This window comes from Hylobates moloch, unplaced genomic scaffold (genome assembly GCF_009828535.3).
Source record: "Hylobates moloch isolate HMO894 unplaced genomic scaffold, HMol_V3 SCAFFOLD_15, whole genome shotgun sequence".
NCBI lineage: Eukaryota > Metazoa > Chordata > Mammalia > Primates > Hylobatidae > Hylobates > Hylobates moloch.
In genome coordinates, this window is record NW_026652290.1 from 50,910,854 (window position 1) to 50,934,851 (window position 23,998).

Consider the following 23,998-nt stretch of genomic DNA (forward strand, 5'->3'; position numbering starts at 1 on the left):
GGTGGCACGTGCCTGTAATCCACCTACTCAGGAGGCTGAGACAGAAGAATTGCTTGAACCTGGGAGGTGGAGGTTGCAGTGAGCTAAGATTGCACCACTGCACTTCAGCCTGGGTGACAGAGCAAGACTCTGCCTCAAAAAAAAAAGAAAGAAGGAAATCCTCACATCTTATCCTCAGCAAAAGCAGCAACTCTTTGCTACTCAGCAATTAATCTGCCCTAGGTGAAACTGATTCCTGTTCTAATTCCACACTGGAATTCTGTTCATTATTTACATTTTTTTTAAACGGAAGCATGATTCATATCTCAATTTACCTAGTTCCTTACACAATATTTATTAGCTCAGCATGTAGAACTGGTTACTCTTTCGGATCAGACAAACAAAGATTATTGGGTACACTCTGTGGCGGCCTTTGAACTGATTTAAATATTGTCACTACATGGTTCTAGATACTGATATTAGTGGGTTGGCTTCCTATGCACAAGCACTTCTCAGTTACTTACATAATTGAATTAAACATTTTGTGTATGTTGGAGCTACTGCTTTTCTTTGTTATATAAGCCTGCTTGCCTTCTCACCTACTGTCTCCCAACTTTAACTATGGTATTTCCACATGGGCTGGATTTTTTTGTTTTTGTACAAAGCAGGCAAGCAAGAAGTAGAAGTGAAGAAGAGTTTGATGGTCTTGCCAATTTCCTTGCTTCATCATGAATCTCCTTAAGCTTCAAATTACAGGCTGTTGAGAAAGCCACAAAAGTAGACAGTGCCAAGACACTAAGATTAGAGTATGTGAGAGTGTACCATTCATTCATTCATTCAAAAAATACTTACTGAGCACCTACTATGGGCCACATTCTATTCAAGGTACTAACACTACAGTGAACATGAATGACAAAGACCCTGACTTTACAAGACATTCCAGTGAGGAAAACACATTGAAAACAACAAACAAACAGATACATTTATATTAAGAAAAATAAAACATGGTCAGGGACAGAAAGTAGCAGAGACTGATATTTTAGACATGGTGGTCAGGGAAGGCTTCTTTAGGGAGGTAATATTGAAGCAGCAATTGAATTAAGTGAGAATGATAGCTGGACACTACAGGCAAAGGAAACAGAATGAATGCAAAAGCCCTGGGCTGGGAACGTGTTTAGAGTGCTCAGTAGTGTACAGCAAGGGAGCCACTCTGGCTGGAACTCACTAAGTGGGAGAATCCTACAAAAAGAGGTTGAAGATGTAGTCACGGGCCAAGGGCATTTAAGGCTTGTAGAATATGTGTAGAAAAATTCACATTTTGAATTTTATTCTAAACGTGAGGGGAGGCTGTTGGAAAGTTTTAAGCAGTGAATTAACATGATCAGGGTACCTTCAGACACCAACAGCTAGGTGGAGAACAGGCTACAGCAAAGTGTTATCAGAGTCCAGTCATGAAAGATAAACTATCTAGTTATTTCATGCAGAGGGAATTTTAAGAGTAATAGATGTCAAAAAGAATAATCGGGTGACATCATAGATAAAAAAGCTGCTAAAAATAGCCTTAGCTGGAACCAATGGAACTGCACCAACTTCTGTGCCATTTGGAGACACTATCACTTTTATCCTCTGTCTACTAGAGAGATGCCACCTTGACCATGGAAGGAATTCCTAGAGTAAAGCATAATCCCTCCTCCACTTTCACTATAGAAATGGCCAGCAACTGCCACACGATTGAATTCAGAAGCAGTAAGTTACTCTCCACCTCCTGCCTTCTGATTTCCTTGTAGTGCCCCCTACTGGCAGAAGCCAGCTGGCATGAGAGCCTGGGAAATGTGGTTCACACACTCTAGGCCCCTGCAGTACACTATAAACGGGCAAGTGTAGAACAGAGAAATAACAATCTCTAGAGTCAAGAGTAGAAGCAGGGTGCCGGTGAGGTGGCTCACATCTGTAATCCCAGCACTTCGGGAGGCTGAGAGAGGCGGATCACTTGAGCCCAGGAGTCGGAGACCAGTCTGGGCAACATAGCAAGCCCCCATCTCTACAAAAAATACAAAAAAATGTAGCCAGGCATGGTGACACATACCTGTAGTCCCAGCTACTGGGGAGGTGGAGGTGGGAGGATCACTTGAGCCTGGGAGCTGGAGGCTGCAGTGAGCCATGATCATGGACACTGCACTCCAGCCTGGGTGACAAGAGTGACACCTTGTCTCAAAAACAAAAACAAACAAAAAAAAACCCAAAAGAGTAGAAGCAGGGAAACCATCAGGATGCTCGGCCTGTTTTTTCTTTTTCCTTTTTTCCGCTCAGCTGTGGTAATTTAGCCAATTCAAAGGCCTTGTTCTCCATAATTTCAACTTTCCTTCAGATTTGACCAAGTCAGGTAGAGCTGGTCAAACCCAATGGGAAAAAGACCAAAACAACAACAACAGAAACAAACAAACAGTTAAGCAAAAGAAACGATCGCACAATTTGTATTATTGAGCGCTCTGATGGTAAGGAGAAATTAAGTCCAGCTGGTTGTTAATCTTAACTTTAGTCACTAAGGAGAGTTTCCAAGACAAAACTCCAATTCAGTTGCTTATCTAGGAATAGGGTCGAGGCTCAAGACTGCTCTTTACCATTTTAGAAGGAGGAAAAAAACTCAGACTCACCTTCCCTGCTGGAAGCCAGATGAAATTCCAGAAAGGAGTTGCCTCCTCTCTATCTTCATGGAAGCAGGAAAACTTGCCTTCTTTGTTGGGAGTACGAAAAACTGCAGAATAAGAGGTGTACAGCAAAATAAACTTTAGAGCTCAACCAAATTTTGGGAGATCAGGGATTCTCTGGAGTGGGGAGCTCCCAGGCCTCAGCAAATTGTCCTGTTTGAGCAATAAAAATAGCCCAAGCTGGGACCAAGCACTGATAGATTTGTCAAAGGTCAGGTCCACCTCCACTCAGAGTCACTTCCTTTGGCTGCCAGTTTGTAAACCAAAACCAGCTCTCAATTTGGAAGTTTATTTTGCCAAGGTTAAGGACATGCTTGGGAGGGAGGTCTGTGCCTTTATCTAAAGATAATTTTGAGGGCTGCAATATTTAAAAGGGAGGAGAGGGCTGGAGGGGAAAGAGGGAGAACATGATCATTACTGAATCCACACATTGCACAAATAGAAAAAGGAACAGGCAGGGGAATAGTCAATTATGTATTTGCCTCCTGCTCTGTAAATCAGTACTTAAGTAAGATAATGAGAGGTGACAGCGTGTGCCCTCGCTCGCTCTGGGCGCCTCCTCGGCCTTGGCACCCACTCTGGCCGCGCTTGAGGAAGCCCTTCAGCCCACCGCTGCACTGTGGGAGCCCCTTTCTGGGCTGGCCAAGGCCGGAGCCGGCTCCTTCAGCTTGCAGGGGGGTGTGGAGAGAGAAGCGCGAGCAGGAACCGGGGCTGCGCGCGGCCCTTGCCGGCCAGCTGGAGTTCCGCGTGGGCGTGGGCTTGGCGGGCCCTGCACTCGCAGCCACCGGCCGGCCCTGCCGGCCTCGGGCAATGAGGGGCTTAGCACCCGGGCCAGCGGCTGCAGAGGGTGTGCTGGGTCTCCCAGCAGTGCCGGCCCACCGGCGCGGCACTTGATTTCTCACCGGGCCTTAGCTGCCTCCCCGCGGGGCAGGGCTCGTGACCCGCAGCCCGCCATGCCTGAGCCTCCCCCTCCTCCGTGGGCTCCTGTGCGGCAGGAGCCTCCTGGACGAGCACTGCCGCCTGCTCCACGGTGCCCAGTCCCATCGACCACCCAAGGGCTGAGGAGTGCAGGCACACGGCACGGGACTGGCAGGCAGCTGCACCTGTGGCCCCCTGCGGGATCCAATGGGTGAAGCCAGCTGGGCTCCTGACTCTGGTGCTCCTGACTCTGGTGGGGACTTTATAGCTACCTAAGGGATTGTAAATACACCAATCAGCACTCTGTATCTAGCTCAAGGTTTGTAAACACACCAATCAGCACCCTGTGTCTAGCTCACAGTTTGTGAATGCACCAATTGACACTCTGTATCTAGCTACTCTGGTGGGGACGTGGAGAACCTTTGTGTCTAGCTCAGGGATTGTAAACTCACCAATCAGCGCCCTGTCAAAACAGACCATTCCTATCTCTGTAAAATGGACCAATATAAGGGAATAAAAGCAGGCTGCCGAGCCAGCAGTGGCAACCCGCTCGGGTCCCCTTCCACACTGTCGAAGCTTTGTTCTTTCACTCTTCGCAATAAATCTTACTGCTGCTCAGCTCACTCTTTGGGTCCCCACTGCCTTTATGAGCTGCAACACTCACCGCGAAGGTCTGCAGCTTCACTCCTGAAGCCAGCGAGACCACGAGACCACGAACCCACCGGGAGGAACTAACAACTCCAGACGCGCCGCCTTAAGAGCTGTAACACTCACCGCAAAGGTCTGTAGCTTCACTCCTGAGCCAGCGAGACCGCGAACCCACCAGAAGGAAGAAACTGAACACATCCGAACATCAGAAGGAACAAACTCCGGACACGCCGCCTTTAAGAACGGTAACACTCACCGCGAGGGTCCGCGGCTTCATTCTCGAAGGCAGTGAGACTAAGAACCCACCAATTCCGGACACCATAAGGTGAGGACAGAGCAGCTACCTGTGGGGACATTTAACCTTTTATCTGTAGCTATCTGCTTAGGAACATAGAGAAAGGCAATTTCTTGCATAATTCAGCTTTCTGCTTGATTTTTTCCTTTTGGCATAGTGAATTGGGCTGCCACGGTTTTTGTTGTTTTGTATATAAGTGGAGAGTTCATTTGGGCCAGGGCCTTGAGTTGTTTTCTTTTCACAAACATACCCTTTGGAGTTCAGAGGAAAGGCTAGGATTAAAGCCTTCTGTGAGCACCATTCATGGGATTACATGAGGGAGTGGCGGTGAAAACAGGACTCCGGACTAAGCCCTGGGCACCTGAACACCTAAGAGGTCAGGAAGGGGAGAAAAATCCAGCAAAGGAAAACCCAGAGGACTCGGCCAGTGAGCCAAGAAGAAAAGTGCAGAAGAGTGCAGGGAAATGGTAAAGAAAAGAAAGCTTTCCACAAGACAGGACAGATCAGCTGAGCCAACTGCTGCTGAGTAGAGTGATGAGAGCTGAAGTCTCTCCCCCGAAAAGGCAATAAGGCGGGAGGGGGAAACCTGAGGGCAGCGGGTTCTCTCTTCGGAGCGGGAACACGGAACGATGGGCAGCGAGGCAAGTGCAGCCTGGGGAGAAGCTTTGAGTAACGGACGTGCGAGGATGATGCTTGTGCAAGAAGGAAATGACCGCTGTCCCGGCTTCGCGGGAGACTAACCCTGGCTTCCCGCCCTCAGGGACTAGCTCTCCAGGGAACTGGGACGGTTAGTGCTGGTCAAGTCGAGGCAGCTCCTCGCTGAAGGAAGGAGCAGGGGACAGGGAAGCGGAATGGGGAGCGCTAGGCCTCCAACTCTGTCCATCTGGCCATGTTTGAAGAGCCACAAAATGGAGGAGGGAACCCCTCAGAGCGTGCCAGAGCGGAGACAGCTCTCCGTGGCAGTCGGGGCGCTTCCGGCCGGGCGCTCACTCCCAGCTGAGCTCCCTCCCCCTGCTCCTCCAGGATTCCTCTTCGCCTTTTCTGGGGCCGCCCCGGGGTGCTCTCAGCAGGATGGCCAACACCTTCCCTCCATCCCTACACCCCGCCGCCCCCGGCCCGTGGCCGCGCTCCGCTCCGGCACTGCTCACTCCACCGCCTACATCCCAGCCCGCTGCCAGATCCCGGGAGGGGGCGGGGGCCGCGTGGGCGAGGCCGTGGATGGCGGCTGTCACCTGGGCCGCCTGGGCCAATAGGCGTGAGGGTTTGGGTCCAGCTCAGTCCTCCCCCAGCGACTCGGACTGGCAGTGAGACTAGGCGGGCGTGGAGGTCGCAGCTGAGCGAGCGAGCCCTGGGCGAGTGAGTTGTGGCTGTGGGTTGACGGTGGGGGACACACCCCAGAGGGAGGCGGAGGGAAGGGAGGGAGGCCTGCACCTGCATGCTTCCCGCCTCCCACGCCCCAGCGCCCCCCGACTGTGCAGTTCTCTGCAGGACCAGGCCATGGAGCGCGAAGTCCGGCGGGTCCGACAGGCATTCTTGTCCAGCCGGTCGCGACCTCTGCGGTTTCGGCTGCAGCAGCTGGAGGCCCTGCGGAGGATGGTGCAGGAGCGCGAGAAGGATATCCTGGCGGCCATCGCCGCCGACCTGTGCAAGGTACGCACGCGTGCGGCGGGGTGTGGGGAAGCTGGCCCCCGCCGCGCACTTGTGGACTGGAGCTTCCGCTGGGTTTTGTTTTCGCTTTTACATTTCGGATTACTCCAGCACTAGGAGTATGATCTCCAGCAATACAGATAAAGCCAAAGTTCCCGCAGACTTTCCCGGTCCTCTAGCACTCAGAAGGGCATATGTTTTACCTAGCCTCTGTGGTTCCTTTTCTGCCTTTTCTATTCTTGTCCATTTTTCTGTTACATTTGTAGTTCTTTTCCTTATGATGAATAGGAACTCTTTGTATATTCTGGATTTAAGTAATTTGTCAGTTTACCGTATTGTGGATACTTTCTTTGGGTTTCTTTTTTTTTTTTTAAAGCCAAATTTAGCAGTGGGAGAGTTGCATATCAACTTGAGTAACAGTAATATTAATAAGTTCTGAATAACCCATTACCATCAGACTAGCCTCTGGGTCTATTTCTTGTCTTTTAGCTTTGTTTATGGTTTCTTTGTTAGACAGAGTTTTGTTTTTAAGTTATAGTTGCACTCAAATTTTTCTTCATAACTTTGTGTATTATTAGGCCAGTTCTCCTCAAATTTTAATGCACTAACAGTTACCTGGGGATCTTGTTAAAATGCAGATTATGGTTCAGTACGTCAGGGGCGGGATCTGAGATTCCAAGTTTCTAACAAGGTCCCCAGTGGTATCATATGCCTCTTTTGGAAGCACGCTTTGTGTAGCAAAGTTTTTATTGTTTTGATTTGTGTGTGTGGTTTGTTTTGTTTGTTTGCTTGTTGTTTTGTTTTGCTTTTAAGATGGAGTCTCACCGTGTCTCCCAGGCCCGAGTGCAGTGGTGCGATCTCGGCTCACTGCAACCTCCACCTCTTGGGTTCAAGCGATTCTCTTGCCTCAGCCTCCTCAGTAGCTGGGATTACAGGCGTGCACCACCACGCCCAGCTAATTTTTGTATTTTTAGTAGAGATGGAGTTTCACCATGTTGACCAAGCTGGTCCTGAACTCCTGGCCTCAAGTGATCGGCCTGCCTGGGCCTCCCAAAGTGCTAGAATTACAGGTGTGAGCCACCACCCCTGGCCTGTGGTAGCAAAGTTTTAAGTAGTGTTTTAGGGTCTAAGTATATTCCTCTATGTTTTCTGATAATATTGTTACTTTTTTTTTTTTTTTTTAAAGAGACAGGGTCTCCTTTTGTTACCCAGGCTGAAGTGCAGTGACTGAATCATAACTCACTGCAGCCTCCAACTCCTAGGCTCAAGCAGTCCTCGTGCCCCAACCTCCCAGATACTAGGACTACAGGCATGAGGCTATCATCTTGTTCTTGTTTTTTTTTTTTTTTTTTTGAGGCGGAGTCTCGTTCTTTCGCCCAGGCCGGACTGCAGTGGCTCTCTCTTGGCTCACTGCAAGCTCCGCCTCCTGGGTTCACACCATTCTCCTGCTTCAGCCTCCCAAGTAGCTGGGACTACAGGCGCCCGCCACCGTGCCCAGCTAATTTTTTGTATTTTTAGTAGAGACGGGTTTCACCGTGTTAGCCAGGATGGTCTCCATCTCCTGACCTCGTGATCTGCCCGCGTCAGCCTCCCAAATTGCTGGGATTATAGGCATGAGCCACCGTGCCTGGCCTATCATCTTGTTTTTACTTTTTATCTGCATTACATGTGTAGCAAGGCTTTGCTCCAGGTTTGTGATTTTTCCCTTCCCCACAATCTCCTCAATCAAAGATTATTTTAATAAGTCGTAATAGTGGTAGTACTAGTAGCAACTATAAAATTTCTTTTAGAGTACTTTTGGTGGAAAGGGGCTGTGATATTAAATAAACAAGATGGGGTAATTAAGATTCCAAAAAGTCTGTGTCATTTAATCATACTTGAAGAACTAAATGTTTGTGTGAGTATGTGTGTATATAGGATGACTCAAGAAATACAATAAGTTCCCTGTCCTCAAGAGTTTTAAACTTGGTTGGGAAACAGAACATACACAGATGAAATGTGAGTGATAGTTATAAACCAGTGTGTTAAGGATGAATATTAAGATGCAGGTCAAAAGCATGATTGCTGTAATATAGAAAGTGTGATCAGAGCAGACCTTTATTACTCAAGGAAATCTTCCTGTAAGAGGTAATATTTAAGCCTGGCTTTTAAAGGGTGTGGATTACTAAAGAAGGATTTACTAGTGGTGTTCTACTAGTGTTACTACTGCCTGAAATAATCTTTGATTTTTTTAAAAGAAATATATTAAATAATTAGCAAGCCCTTATCAGGGGCGTGAAGGGTGCAAAAGGAGTCTGAATGGCAAACAGCTAGTCTGATAATGCCAGTTGTCACCGCAGGTGTACCTGGCTTGAGTGTTTTGACATTCAGGGCCAAGTGTATCATACTTACTCTGCAAGATTAACTGTAATTCTCTTATAACAGAGTGAATTCAATGCGTACAGTCAGGAAGTCATTACTGTCCTTGGGGAAATTGATTTTATGCTTGAGAATCTTCCTGAATGGGTTACTGCTAAACCAGTTAAGAAGAACGTGCTCACCATGCTGGATGAGGCCTATATTCAGCCACAGCCTCTGGGAGTGGTGCTGATAATCGGAGCTTGGAATTACCCCTTTGTTCTCACCATTCAGCCACTGATAGGAGCCATCGCTGCAGGTCTGGTGCCAGCTTGTGTCTATATACCTTTTTAGGGAGGCTTATTTTCTCATATTAATTGGAAATTAAGGATAGTGGCTAATTAAATACATTTACTTTGGTGATTTGCCTTTGTTTACACCACCGGTGTACTGAGAATTCATACATACCATACATATTTTTAAATGGGCTGCTGAGGAGATTTGTGTGGCTATGTTTTGAAGCACCTGGGGAATGAACCTATGGGAGTGTAAAGGTGTCTGAGTCAACAGGCCCAGGAGTTTGGAGTCAGGCATCCACGTTCTAATATGGTTTCAGTTGCTGGCTCTGGCTTTGGATGAACCATTTGATTCTGTCTGACCAGTTTCTTCATTCAAATAAAGACTATGAGAGTAATGCTAGCTTGGGTATATAGCAAATGCCAGGAGATTAATTTCTCACTTTGCAGGATCCAGATAGAGAGATGTATGTTGAAATGGCTCACTTGCCCAATAATTCCAGGGCAGAGAGGACAATCTAAGGACAGAAGTGGGAGAAAAGCGATAGAAAGCTGGAGGAGTGGGAAAGGCTGATGGAACCCATTGTCAGTGACCTGAAGATGATGACAGCTAAGGAGTTAGCCTTAGAAGAGAAAGTGAGATGAGCTCTTATGCTAATTATGAGGATATGCAGCATTGAGAGCTGCAGAAATAATTGGGAGTACCTAGCCTGTACTTCCCACTGAACATCATTTTGGTAGCTATTAAAGTTAAATATAAGATGATACTGTTCTACTTTTTACTTTGTTTAGGAAATGCTGTGATTATCAAGCCTTCTGAACTGAGTGAAAATACAGCCAAGATCTTGGCGAAGCTTCTCCCTCAGTATTTAGACCAGGTAAGAATTTCTTGACCCATCTCCAACATACGTGTTTGCTGTGGAAAACACACATTTGATTTTCTTGCTATTACATGTTATTGCTGGCCAGGGACCCAACTGCAGTCTCTTTAAGCCTTCAACAGTTGGTTTAGCAAAAGAAATTTGGTTGCAAAATACACGGAGTGTATTTTGTGTGGAGTCACCCAGCTCTTGGGGTTACACAATATATGTAGGCCCATGGCTTCATGCCAAACAGATTCTGTCTGTTTGGGATTTTGGGTTAATTTTTGAGCTAAGATGATTTTAGGTGTTTTCATTTAATGGATTATTTAATGAGGGACTGGTACTGTGCTGGGTGCTGACATATTTCTGTTACTAACAATCTCTTTTGTTCTAACAAAATGTACTTTTCTGTGATATATAAGAGTACTTTTTTTTTTTTTTTTGAAATGGAATCTTGCTCTGTCACCCAGGCTGTAGTGCTGTGGTGCGATCTCGGCTCACTGCAAACTTTGCCTCCTGGGTGCAAGCGATTCTTCTGCCTCAGCCTCCCAAGTAGCTGGGATTACAGATGTGTGCCACCACGCCCAGCTAGTTTTTGTATTTTTGGTAGCAATGGGGTTTCACCATGTTGGCCAGGCTGGTCTCGAGCTCCTGACCTCAGGTGATCCACCCACCTTGGCCTTCCAAAGTGCTGGGATTACAGGTGTCAGCCACCATGCCCATGTGTCTGGAATTGGTGGGTTCTTAGTCTCACTGACTTCAAGAATGAAGCCGCGGACCCTCGCGGTGAGTGTTACAGTTCTTAAAGATGGTGTGTCCGGAGTTTGTTCCTTCTGATGTTCGGATGTATTCGGAGTTTCTTCCTTCTGGTGGGTTCATGATCTCACTGGCTTCAGGAGTGAAGCTGCAGACCTTCGTGGTGAGTGTTACAGCTCTTAAGGCTGCACATCTGGAGTTGTTCGTTCCTCCTGTCTGGAGTTGTTCATTCCTCCCAGTGGGTTCGTGGTCTCGCTGGCCTCAGGAGTGAAGCTGCAGACCTTCGCAGTGAGTGTTACAGCTCATAAAGGCAGTGTGGACCCAGAGTGAGCAGCAGCAGCAAGATTTATTGCAAAGAGTGAAAGAACAAAGCTTCCACAGTGTGGAAGGGGACCCGAGCGGGTTGCCACTGCTGGCTCGGCAGCCTGCTTTTATTCCGTTATCTGGCCCTACCCTCATCCTGTTGATTGGTCCATTTTACAGAGAGCTGATTGGTCCATTTTGACAGGGTGCTGATTGGTGTGTTTACAATCCCTGAGCTAGACATAGAGTGCTGATTGGTGCATTTACAATCTTCTAGCTAGACATTAAAGTTCTCCAAGTTCCCACTAGATTAGCTAGACACAGAGCACTGATTGGTGCATTTACAAACCTTGAGCTAGACACACAGTGCTGATTGGCACTTTTACAATCCTCTAGCTAGACATAAAAGTTCTCTGAATCCCCACCAGATTAGCTAGATACAGAGTGCTGATTGGTGCATCCACAAACTCCGAGCTAGACACAGAGTGCTGATTGGTGCATATACATAAAAGTTCTCCAAGTCCCTACCCGACTCAGAAGCCCAGCTGGCTTTGCCTAGTGGATCCCGTGCCAGGGCTGCGGGTGGAGCTGCCCATCGGTCCCACGCTGCGTGCCTGCACTCCTCAGCCCTTGGGTGGTCAATGGGACTGGGCGCTGTGGAGCGGGGGCGGTGCCCATCGGGGAGGCTCAGGCAGCATAGGAGCCCAGCAGGAGCGGGGTGGGGGGCTTGGGCATGGCGGGCTGCAGGTCCCGAGCCCTGCCCCACAGGGAGGCAGCTGAGGCCCGGCGAGAATTCGAGTGTGGTGTTGGTGGGCCAACACTGCTGGGGGACCCGGGACGCCCTCCGCAGCAGCCGGCCCAGGTGCTAAGCCCCTTATTGCCCAGGGCTGGTGGTGGCAGACCACCGCTCCGAGTGTGGGGCCCACTGAGCCCGCGCCCACCTGGAACTCGCTCCGGCCTGAGTGCTGCGCGTAGCCCCGGTTCCCACCTGCGCCTCTCCCTCCACACCTTCCCACAAGCAGAAGGAGGCAGCTGTGGCCTCGGCCAGCCCAGAGAGGGGCTCCCACAGTGCAGCCATGGGCTGAAGGGCTCCTCAAGCGCGACCAGAGTGGGTGCCAAGGCCGAGGAGGTGCTGAGAGCGAGTGAGGGTTGCCAGCACGCTGTCACCTCTCACCCAGCCTATAAGAGTACTTCTGCTTTCAAAAAAGACATGTCTGTGGCATGAAAACATGCCACACATACACAAAATGTCCTCCTGAACTAGAGGGCGGATCCTCACACTGACTTAATACACTGGCATTTAAGAATATCAAGAACTGAATAAAGAAAACGATCTGCTCAACTGCGGGGTAGTTCATCTGTCTGAGTCAGAGGTTCTTATGCCTTCCTGGGGAGGGTTATGATGCCACGAAGAAATTGGCACTGCTGGGTTCTACATGCAGTTGCTACAGGGAGGAGTCTTCATTTAGCTTTAAGCTAAATACAGCTTAAAAATATCTTACCTGTATTCTATACATCAACTTGTATAACTGGCTTGAGGCCAGTTCTGGTTCTTGGAATGATATTGTTCTCTTTGTTAGAACCATTTTGTTCTAATAGCTGTGATGATCCAATCAAGAAAGATGAAATGGAAGACAGTGAGATGTCAAGGATTGAATAGGACATAGAACCAGAAGATAGAGGTTGAAGGTACTGCTTTGCCCCTGACCAGGGGTAAATTCTTCAATAACTGACTCTGTCCAGATAAGGAGGATAATAATGCCCTACCAGCTTCAGTTACTGTGTTAGGGGATCAATAATATATGCTATGTAGATTAAGCCATGGAAAAGTTAAAGCTTGAAACATTTGTTGGGCAGCTGAACCATGAAGTGAATGAAACTAATTCGCCTTCAAGTGGAAACATGAGATCCACAAGCCAGCTTTTACTTCACACTTCCACCTTGGAGTCTTGAATACTTCTCTGTCTTCCTTGCTTGCCATCTGTTCTCTTACTTTTCATGCTGTTATTGTCCAAGATGTTCTCTCTTAGAATAGCTGGTAATGATAGCACAATGCTTAGATGGGCTCAGTCCACAGAAGCTACATGAATTCTCCCAGTAACAGATGAGGAAATTGAGGCTCAGAGATGTTCAGTAGTTTGCCTAAGGTTGCATAAGCTAGTGAGTGGAAAAGCCCAGATTCAAACCAAATACACTTCAAAAGCAAGCGCTCTCAGCTACTGTGCCAGGTATACCATTCATTCAGAATAGCGTGGGCTAAGACCACTCTGTTGTGAGACAGAGAACATTCAGACTAAGACATGCGTGACCTGTCCTGTGGGAGCCACTCTTCACCAGAGGCACTTCTGCACACACCCGCATCTCATGCATTTTCCCTGGTCAAATTCAACCATTTGTTCTCCTTAGTGTCTTTCTTGCTGAGCTCATGTAAAAAAACACTGGAGTCTCCAGGTTGGTTCTATGTGGGTTCATGCTTCCCAGATGCCAGCAGACTGTGTGTTCTCCTCTTGTCCTTGGTCAGCTCCCTCTCCCATCCCTCACAGGGACTGGTCTTGACACTCTCTGGGTTTTACTGAATGTTACATGTTTATGTTGAAGAGATTGCTGATGTTAGATGTTAGGATTAATTTGGCAGTGCAAGAGTTTGTGTTTCTCTTTCTTTGAGGATCTCTATATTGTTATTAATGGTGGTGTTGAGGAAACCACGGAGCTCCTGAAGCAGCGATTTGACCACATTTTTTATACGGGAAACACTGCGGTTGGCAAAATTGTCATGGAAGCTGCTGCCAAGCATCTGACCCCTGTGACTCTTGAACTGGGAGGGAAAAGTCCATGTTATATTGATAAAGATAGTGACCTGGACATTGTTTGCAGGTGAGTCTGGCTGTCTGATTTTCTGAGGTTTTCCCAGCACAATGGAGACTTTTCTTGACAATGTTACTCTTTGTACTTGAACCCCATACCTTATGGCTCCAAGATACATTATTAAGTTTGGTGGTTGATGTCCTCAAGAGTAACAGGAGTCTTTAACTGTCTCTTGGTGCCACTGTCAAAAATGGTGAGCTGTAAGTCCTGACATCATGTGGTTGTCCTTAGGAATTTTAAAAAAGTTATATCTGTTCTCAAGATTACAGCTAGATCTAGCAAGAAATTTTAACGTTCTTCTGGCCAGTGATCTGTGAAGTACATAATCCAAAGTATTGTGTGTGCCTAATAAAATCTTTAAATGCCCATTTGAGAGGGTATTATGCTGATCTCTTAACTGAGAGCCTTTGTGGACAAAACAAGTGTTCCTCATTTTTTAACTGCGAATAACATCTTGCATCTGAAAATTAGAAAATAAGAGGTTTCAGGTTCTCTCTGCTAAATCTGGTTTAGCTACTAAGAAGTGCCAAATCATAGAACTGACTCTCTGCTCTGGGTGGCATGGCTTTCTCTCCCCTTCATGACTCTGTGCTCTGGGTGGCATGGCTTTCTCTCTCCTTCATGACTCTGTGCTCTGGGTGGCATGGCTTTCTCTCCCCTTCAGAGATTCCAGGTCAGGGTTCCAGGTTGGCTTCCTAAGTAGAAATCCAGTTGTCAAAACCAGACACCCTCGGTTAGTGAATGTTTATGGCATGGGTTTCTGCCCATGCATAGGAAAGGTCTTCCCAAGTGGGGCAGGGCTCCATAAGGAGGAAGGTGGCCTTGGAGGCTGGCTGACCTCCTGCTTTATACCTGAACATCTTGCCGGCAGAGCCAAAAGCCACAACCAGGAGAGTCTGTACTGAACTCCTGTCGTCCAGGACTTTCCTTTGGCTGGACTAGGAGAGGGTAAAGGACATTGGGAGCCTGTTTCTCCTCTTTTCCTGCAGCAGGCAATGACTTCACTGTTTACCAAGTACTGTTTCCCATGAGCTGGCCTGAGAACTTCCCTGCTATGTAAAATATTCCACCTCATTTGGAAAATACTTTCTAAGTTCCAACCAACTGATTTAGAAATGAGTTTTTAACTTTTTAATAAAAATTGCCAGATAAATATATGAATCTACTTTAGTTGCAAGACATTCAAACAACACAATGTAACAAATTAATATTTGACTGAATTATATAGCTGTTCTGGATGTTTTCCCCTCAGACGCATAACCTGGGGAAAATACATGAATTGTGGCCAAACCTGCATTGCACCCGACTATATTCTCTGTGAAGCATCCCTCCAAAATCAAATCGTATGGAAGATTAAGGAAACAGTGAAGGTTTGTATTAAAAACATCTGATTCCACTGATTTTAATAAGATAAGGAGTCAAATTAACTATTTGCAGGCAGCATCCCCATTTGTTTCTCCCTTCAGGAAAATTTCAAAAGCATATGTGACTCAGTGAACTTATTGACTAATATGAAAATGCTATGTGTACCTTTCATAGAATGTATGCTGGGAGCAAGGTTGCATTGGTGTTAAATCTACTTAAGCTGTCTAGTTGATTTGTTGATGATTAGTTGTGGCATATACTTTTTTAAAAAAGGTTAAATAATCGTGTGTCCGTGGTTTTGAGGGAATGTTGCCAACCCTTTAGGTATAATCAGAGAGACCTTTTAGCATATTGGCCATTGCTGCTGAAGGTTATCAGTTTTTGTGTATGTAGAGGGCCTAGGGTGGCCAGTAGTTTGGAGGAGTCGCTTAATTAAATAACTACTTACAATGTACCCTTTATATAGTTAACAATCTTTCAGGGTGTTTAAAGTAAATATCTGCAGTGAGGGAACCAAGGAAAACTGCATGGTAGAGTCCTAAGCCAAGACTTGAAGAAATACAGGATTTAAGTTGGTAGAAAGGAATGGGGGCTGGGCACGGTGGCTCATGCCTGTAATCCCAGCACTTTGGGGGGCCTAGGGAGCAGATCACTTGAGGTCAGAAGTTCAAGACCAGCCTGGCCAATATGGTGAAACCCCATCTCTACTAAAAATACAAAAAAAATTAGCCGGGGGTGGTGGTGCATGTCTGTAATTCCAGCTACTCGGGAGGCTAAGGCACGAGATTTACTTGAAGCCTGGCAAGAATCGCTTGAACCCGGGAGGCAAAGGTTGCAGTGAGCCAAGATCATGCCACTGCACTCCAGCCTGGGCAACAGAGCAAGTATGTGTCTTAAAAAAAAAAAAAAAAAGAAGAAGAAGAATGGGATGACCAGATGACCAGTGTGACTGAGTTCAGCAGTGGGTGAGGATCATTAACCCCTCAGATGAAAGAAATTATTGGAGCAGTCACTGTTTACTCTACAGATGTTAATTGAGCACTAAAAGGAAGGATCAAAAACACCAAAGAGTAATGCATGTGATCTGAAAATGAAAATTGTTGGCTGGACATGGTGGCTCATGCCTGTGATCCCAGCACTTTGGGAGGCCAAGGCAGGTTGATCACTTGAGGTGAGGAGTTAGAGACCAGTTTGGCCAACATGGCAAAACCTATCTCCACTAAAAATACAAAAATTAGCCAGACATGGTGGCACGCACCTATAATTCTAGCTACTTGGGAGGCTGAGGCACAAGAATTGCTTGAACCCGGGAGGTGGAGGTTGCAGTGAGCCAAGATCATGCCACCACACTCCAGTCTGGGTAACGGAATGAGATTTTATCTCAAAAGAAAAAAAGAAATGAAAATTGTTGCCGGTTGTGGTGGCTCACTCCTGTAATCCGAGCACTTTGGGAGGCTAAGGCGGGAAGATTGCTTGAGCCCAGGAGTTCAAAACCAGCCTGGTCAACATAATGAGACCCTGTCTCTACAAAAGAAAGAAAGGTTAGCTGGGCATGGTGGCACATGCCTGTAGTCCCAGCTACTCAGGAGGCTGAAGCCAGAAGGATCACTTGAGCCCAGGAGTTCAAGGCTACAATGAGCCATTATTGCATCACTGTGCTCCAGCCCGAGTGACAGCGTAAGTCTCTGTCTCAAAAAAAAAAAAAAAAAAAGAGAAAATTGGCTGGACACAGTGGCTCACTCCTGTAATCCCAGCAATTTGGAAGGCTGAGACAAACAGATCACTTGAGGCCAGGAATTCAAGACCAGCTGAGCAACATAGCAAAATCTTGTCGCTATAATAAATACAAAAATTAGCCGGGTGTAGCGGCATGTACGTGTGGTCCCAGCTACTTGGCAGGCTGAGGTAGGAGGATCGCTTGATCCTCCTGGGAGGCGGAGGCTGCAGTGAGCCAAGAATGTGCCACTGGACTCCAGCCTGGGTGACAGAGTGAGACCCTGTCTCAAAAAAAAAAAAAAGAGAAAATTATGTACCAGGAAGTTCAGGACAATAGTTCACTATGTGTTCCCGGCAGAGTAACTTGGGGGATGAGGTGCTAGGGTCTTGACATGGGAATTGGACTATCATTTTTAGTCATAGGACTAAAAATGGATCCAGATGAGCACATGAAGGGAGAGTTGCCCAGATTCAGGGTACGTGGGAAGAGAGAGTGGTTAAAGATACTTGTGAGATTGAAAATATTTGGGAATTGGAGAATGCTTAGTTGAGTGTGGTGATGAATTTAATTTCAAAGGAATAAGGGCCTCTGCCTCCCTTTGAGGCATTTATACTCTTAACACAGTGGTTCTCAAGCTACATGTTACACTAGGGAGCCATTTAAAAACAAGTTTGCAAGCTTTCCCTCCAAAGATTCAGCTTGTCTGAGGCCTCCAGGTGATTCTGTGATGCACTCAGCATTGAAAACTACTGTTGGTGACTCTGGAGTCAGAGCGAGGCACATGCATTTTAGCAAGCTGCACCAGTGATTCCAACCACTCAGACTTGAGAATTGCTCTTGGTAGAGGTTGGATGAACAATGTTCATTTTGATTTGAGATGAAATTGAGAACTCTCACAAGTCTTTGAAGTGATGCAACAATTCAGTAATTTTGTTTGTTTTACAAAGTAAATATTGATTGTATGATTATTGACGTTCTTTTACCTTGGTAATTTACCAAAGCTGTATTTTGATCCTTCGGGTGGTTTCACCATCATGTGTAAGTGGTGGAAATACCAGTTCAAAGAAGACCAAAACAACAAGTGGAGCAAAGATTGGCAAATGTTTTCTGTAAAGGGCTAGATGGTAAATATTTCAGGTTTTGCAGATGTTAGGGTCTTTGCTGTAACTACCGAACTTACTGTAGGGGGAAAGCAGGCACAGCCAATTTGCGAACAAATAGGCAACTCTGATGCAGAACAAGACTTCTTTCCCTAGCCTGCTCCCACTGTCAGCCCCAGGAGGTGAAGGCCTGTGGGTAGACTGTAAGAGATCCATAAGAAACTTTGGAACTGTGGACAGTGACAGATCTCTGCGTGTGTGCACGCTTTATTTTCTGGTCCTCGACCTGCCAAAAAGCTGAAACTTGCTACTGTCATATTACTGTTAAATTACTTGAGGGGTGGGGTGTTAGATTCTGTGAGGATATAAAACCAGATTGATTTTGGGGCATGGCTGGATTTTATACTTACTGAAATTGAATTGTGGGTCTTTGTGACATTTATATACTCCTGTTGTTTTAAATAGGAATTTTATGGAGAAAATATAAAAGAGTCTCCTGATTATGAAAGGATCATCAATCTTCGTCATTTTAAGAGGATACTAAGTTTGCTTGAAGGACAAAAGATAGCTTTTGGTGGGGAGACTGATGAGGCCACACGCTACATAGGTAACGGAAGTTCTCCTTTTCCTATGGGAAGATGGCAATTTGGCAGTTTTTGCTGACATTACTTGTTAACACTAAATAAACTATGAAATATATAGCATTTAATTGTTAAAGTACTAAATCCTGCTTTCTGGTATACTGTACCTGTAGCTTTTGTTATAAACTATTTAAAATGTCTATGTTTCTGTGTATTGGATGACACCACCAGTGTTGCTCCAGTTGTTCATATTTACACATAACTACTTTTTTCCTCCTAACAATCCTGAGAAGCAGAATAGAATTTGATGTAATTATCTGTAGTTTGTGGATGGGAAAACAGCACAAAGAAGCAAATAGCTTGGCCACTATTCCACAATTAACCAGTGACGGTACCATTCCAGAAATAATGTTTTGGTCCATCATGCTTGACCTTATTATTTGTGTACCTTCTTTGTGCTTTTTCTTCTTTGCCTTGAGTATGTATTACTTTGAATGTTATGCACATTTTTCTAAAGTAACATATAAGTTGACAGAAAAATTAGACACATTTTGCTGGCAAAGAAGCTACACCACCTAGCTTTACTTATCCCCTTTATCAGATAAGATGCTATAAGTTACCAAAAAAAAATCAACTTTAAAAAAACAAAACTTAAAAATGAAATAATAAGCAGAAATTGATTCTCTTATAATTAGCAGTCCCGAGGTTCTCCTGAGCTAGATAATTCAATGGTCCTGCGGTATCATCAAAAAACCCTGATTCTTTGTACTAGGATGCAAAAGAAAACAATCCTTGTGCCTTCTATCTCTCTTGGTGGCAGCCCAGATCGAATTGGGGAATACATCTGTAGAAAAAAGAGAAAACAGACTCTACTTGTTTCACCTCTCTGTTCTCCCATCCTTAGCATGTCCACATTGTCCATTTCTAGGCTAATGAATGGTAAGAGGAAGGGGCTATCCTGATTAGCTTATAGACTAATTAGGACTTTCCCCTGACTTCGAGCTGGGATCATCTTACCTGAGCATGGCTATGCAGAGGAAGTAGACACTCAGCCCAAATTGGTTCTCTGACCTGAGGAAGATGTGGGCAATGGATTTGGGGTGGCAGTTTATATACCCCTGGAAGTGGTGCTGCAAGAAGCTGTCCCCAGCCACATTGCCAAGATAACCTATTAGAAACGGGGGGTAAAGGAAAAGTGCCAACTTGTTATTGTCAGATGACTTCTCTTTTGGTTGACGAGCCAGTTTCTTATTTACAGTGTCTTTTGGAGTACTGCTAGTTGGTGACTTACATTGGCAGCAGATGCTGGGACACTTTGTCTAGCCTCCCCAGCATCTGTTTCACCCTCCTTTCTTGTGCCTCTTCCCCGTGGTAGATGGAACAGTGAACTAAGGCTTAGGGAATTTTGACCATTTAAGTCTGTTTTCTTAATCTGTCTAACATAGTTACAATAAAGGTTAATGAGATCATATATATGAAAGCACTCGAGTTAAGAAAAATAGTATTGATTTGATTCACAGAGGAGCTGTCTTTGCTCCTAGAAAGACCTGTCCATTCGAGACCAGCCTGATCCAACATGGAGAAACCTCATCTCTACTAAAAATACAAAATTAGCCGGGCGTGGTGGTGCATGCCTGTAATCCCAGCTACTTGGGAGGCTGAGAGGAGAATCACTTGAACTCGAGAGGCGGAGGTTGTGGTGAGCCAAGATGGCACCATTGCACTCCAGCCTGGGCAACAAGGGGGAAACTCCGTCTCAAAAAAAAAAAAAACCTGTCCACAGAAAAATGTTAAGTATAATATACAGTTAAATATATGTCTGGCTGTGAACAGGGTTCAATGTGAAAAAGATATATTTGAGTGTGTATCGTTCCCTTGGTTTGCACAAGTATCACAGGGTTGTGATTCACAGGCTTGGGAGACATTGAGTATTTGCACAGTTCATCCATGTGCTCAGGATTTTTCAATAGATATGACTTGGGTGGGAGAGGGAAAGGCATGGATAGGTGACCCAGTGAAAGAGATGTAAGATGAGAGTTGTGCATTTTTGTCTAATAAGCATTTTCATTTTGTTTATTTTCTTTTTAGCCCCAACAGTACTTACTGATGTTGATCCTAAAACCAAGGTGATGCAAGAAGAAATTTTTGGACCAATTCTTCCAATAGTGCCTGTGAAAAATGTAGATGAGGCCATAAATTTCATAAATGAACGTGAAAAGCCTCTGGCTCTCTATGTATTTTCGCATAACCATAAGGTAAGCTTTAGAGAGAACAGCTCGTTAGCATAAGCGACTATCAAAAGTCATGTTCCTTCTTTGCTGTAAAACAATGCAAAAAAACAATGTGAAACAATGATGGTTTATTCTGTGTCATATCAGAGTCCACTAAGTGAAGTTGTGTTCTGAGGTTGCTGTCTTGGTTAATGAGACTCTGGTGTTATCACAGCATCCATTCCCCTCCTCCCTTGGATCTGAGTCTGCAGGGTTGAGTGTCACAAGGTTTTTGATTCACAAACATCTCCTGTATAATTGGAAGACTTATATGTGCCAGCATTAAATGCTTTTCTGATGTTAATCCACAGGGCATTGCTGAATAACAGCCTGCACAAAATGGCATTCACACCCACTGTGTGGGACGAAGACCCCGACACTGTCACATAAATGGTTGTGATATAATGGATTTTAGTTTCTCACATGACGCTAGCTTCTTGTTAGAGTGGTGGAACTGCATCACCTGGTTGAGCAGTTCTGCCACTTTCTGCATGGCTCATTCATTCATGTCACTAGGTGACCAGCCGCTACTGAGACAGTAGCCCAAATGTTTTCTGGAGAGCTTCTGATGGCAATGTATAGATAGTCATGTGACAGCTTTTGGAGCTTGTGAGGCTATTGAGATACAGATAGCTACAGGTATTTGAAGTGAGACCAAATGTGTGGGGCTCAGTAAAGACTGGGTTATTAACAAAACAATGGTTTGACATTTAAATCCATGGATAATGTGGGCAGGAAGGAACGTTGAAGCCGAAAGTCGGCTGGCCAGGGTATAAGTCAGGTGTGGAGCACGTCCCAGCAGTGGGTCGCCCAAGGTCACTACAGTCCAGACTTGATATTTGCCGTGAAGAACTGTCAAGGGCTTGCTGGCATCCAAGGGAAGTGACATTTACTAGTCAAGTGTTGTTGTGCTTTTCTGAGCCTTAGGCCAAACAACCATTTATTTCTTAAAAAATAGGATGCTAAATCTAAAGTCTTAAATATTTTTACATTTCATAAAGACTAAATAATACCTATTAATCATGTGTTATAATTTAGAGCAGAGATAAGAAAGAAATAATAACAGTTTTTAAAGCTGGAATATAGTCTAAGCTGTCCCCTTATAAAGAGCCTTTTGCTGCTGTGTTGGGGAGTACAACTCCAGGTTGTGGCTGAGCAGGCCCAGAGGTTTGGAGCTGCCTCCTTTTGTGTACTAGATGTGTGTCGAGAAGTTGGGTATTAGTCACTTTGCTAAATTAGCCACAGTTGAGATTGTTTGTCTATCTGGCATGGTGTCCCCAAACTCGAGAATTTTCACTGACACAAAGCCAGAATGAGCATGCTTTGAGCACATAACTGAGCACACAGCCCTCTGTGTGGTGGGGCCATGAGTGTTCCCTAAGGGGCAACTTCACTGACCTGGACACCTTTGGTCTGTCCTCAGCTCATCAAACGGATGATTGATGAGACATCCAGTGGAGGTGTTACAGGCAATGATGTCATTATGCACTTCACGCTCAACTCTTTCCCCTTTGGAGGAGTGGGTGAGTCTTATTTTCTCCTGCTTATAGTAGATATTTCAAAAGCACTACCATTTCATGAGTGGATTGTGCGGGGCTGCTGAAATAGCCAGCTGTTGCTTACCCTGATTGTTCTCTCCTGAGGGAGGCCTTTCCTGGTCACCCAGTTGACTGATTTTCCTGCTTCCCCACCCACCCCTCCAGCACAGGGCAAATGTCTTGTCACTCTCTTTCTGTCAGCAGCACTAACTGACCACAGCTGTAATCATTACTTTGTTCACTTCATTGATTTTGTTGTCCTGCGACATTTAGGAGATTTGGGAACCAAGAATCAGGTCTCAAATTAATTAAGAAGATCTCTCTTTGTGTGTGTGTGTGTGTGTGTGTGTGTGTGTGTGTGTGTGTGTGTGTTTTAATGAGGTAGCAAATGAAAGGTTCGGAATACCAGGAACAGAGAGAAGGTAGAGGGATTTTCTAATGTGCCTTTGTTTTCTGCTCAGTTCTTACCTGCATTGTTCCCCAGCCCTTTGTTGGGAGGAGCAGCCTCTCCTTGAATTGTTTTGTGATTTGAGTAAAATGAGACTCCCGCTGTTTTAGAGAGGACGGGAAGAAAGAAATTCATTCCAAGTGAAGCTTTGTGGACATAGCCTGATCCTTGCTGTTCCCTTTAGAACATGACCTGCTTGCCTCTCCCACATGTGAGATGACTGACTCAGCTTTTTATTTCTCCTTTGGGACCTAGGCTAGGTGGGCTTTTCTACTATCTACTAGAGCTATTACAAAATAGCTGATATGTAAACATTCTCATAACAAAAACCCAACCAGAAAAGCCACTGTCTTAAAGCCCTGTTCTATCCTCTCCCTTTGTAATACCATAAGTCAGTTGCTCCATGGGATGCAATGGCCCAGTTTGGCAGGACCATCTGTTCCTGGTTAAGGAAACCTTGTCCTATGACCAAGGAGCCTTGACCTATATAGCCACAGGTCCTTGTCTAGGAGGTAAACATATTGCCAGCACCCAGCACAATGACTGACATGAGTGAGGGACAGGCGGGAAGAGACCAAATCGGTAGGTATTGCCAGATCCAAATTGGAAATGGTGGTTGTAGAGGGTGGTAGCAGGGGAGATAGTGGAAAGGGAAGTGGGTATTTTGGGGATCAAGCAGCAAGATTGGCTGATGGAGTGAATGTTGGAGGAGGGGGTGGTGAATGAAAGAAGATGACTCCTGGGATTTTGGCTGGAGTAAGTAATAGTTTTGTAGCCCAAATGCTTAAAAGATTGGACTCCGTTGTTTCTAGTTCCTCAGCTCACCGCATAGGATCCTGGCATCCACTGTGCTAGTGCAGTAATCAACTTGGTAATTGTTCCATATGGTGTCTCCACTGCCCTCTAATTGCAAATCTAAGTGACTTGGGTTCAGTCCCTGTCCTACTTGACAAGGTAGCCTGTGGCATCATTGACTATACCATCTTATTTAAAACAAAACAAGGCTGGGCGCAATGGCTCATGCCTGTAATCCCAGCAGTTTGGGAGGCCGAGGTGGGCGGATCACTTGAGGTCAGGAGTTCCAGACCAGCCAGGCCAACATGGTGAAACCCTGTCTCTACTAAAAATACAAATGTTAGCTAGGCATGGTGGTGCGTGCCTGTAGTCCCAGCTACTAGGGAGGTTGAGGCAGGACAATTGCTTGAACCAGGGAGATGGAGGTTGCAGTGAGCTGAGATTGCGCCACTGCACTCAAACCTGGCGACAGAGCGAGACTCCATCTCAAAATAAATAAATAAATAAATAAAAATAAATAATAAAACAAAACAAGTAACCTATTATATACCCACAAAAATTAAAAATAC

General features: G+C 45.6%; 1 protein-coding gene and 1 pseudogene across 11 annotated transcripts in view; both read left to right on the forward strand.

The window, feature by feature from the left end:
- The first annotated feature begins 4,384 nt into the window (after positions 1-4,384).
- ALDH3A2 (aldehyde dehydrogenase 3 family member A2) overlaps positions 4,385-23,998 on the forward strand; it is a 65,256-nt gene continuing 45,642 nt past the window's right edge. For 5 of the 11 annotated variants that reach the window (XM_032176857.2, XM_032176858.2, XM_032176850.2 and 2 more), the window contains exons 1-9: positions 5,823-5,904; positions 6,027-6,198; positions 8,620-8,851; positions 9,621-9,706; positions 13,416-13,624; positions 14,868-14,985; positions 18,263-18,404; positions 20,467-20,633; positions 22,072-22,171. In XM_032176857.2, coding sequence (XP_032032748.1) covers positions 6,046-6,198; positions 8,620-8,851; positions 9,621-9,706; positions 13,416-13,624; positions 14,868-14,985; positions 18,263-18,404; positions 20,467-20,633; positions 22,072-22,171 — 1,207 coding nt within the window. In that variant the 5' untranslated portion in view covers positions 5,823-5,904; positions 6,027-6,045. Of the gene's footprint in view, positions 4,579-4,599; positions 5,336-5,816; positions 5,905-6,026; positions 6,199-8,619; positions 8,852-9,620; positions 9,707-13,415; positions 13,625-14,867; positions 14,986-18,262; positions 18,405-20,466; positions 20,634-22,071; positions 22,172-23,998 lie in introns of those variants that run through there. The other 6 variants (XM_058428975.1, XM_032176854.2, XM_032176852.2 and 3 more) reach the window with 6 other exon arrangements.
- On the forward strand, positions 19,116-19,224 carry LOC116484371 (small nucleolar RNA SNORA31; annotated as a pseudogene).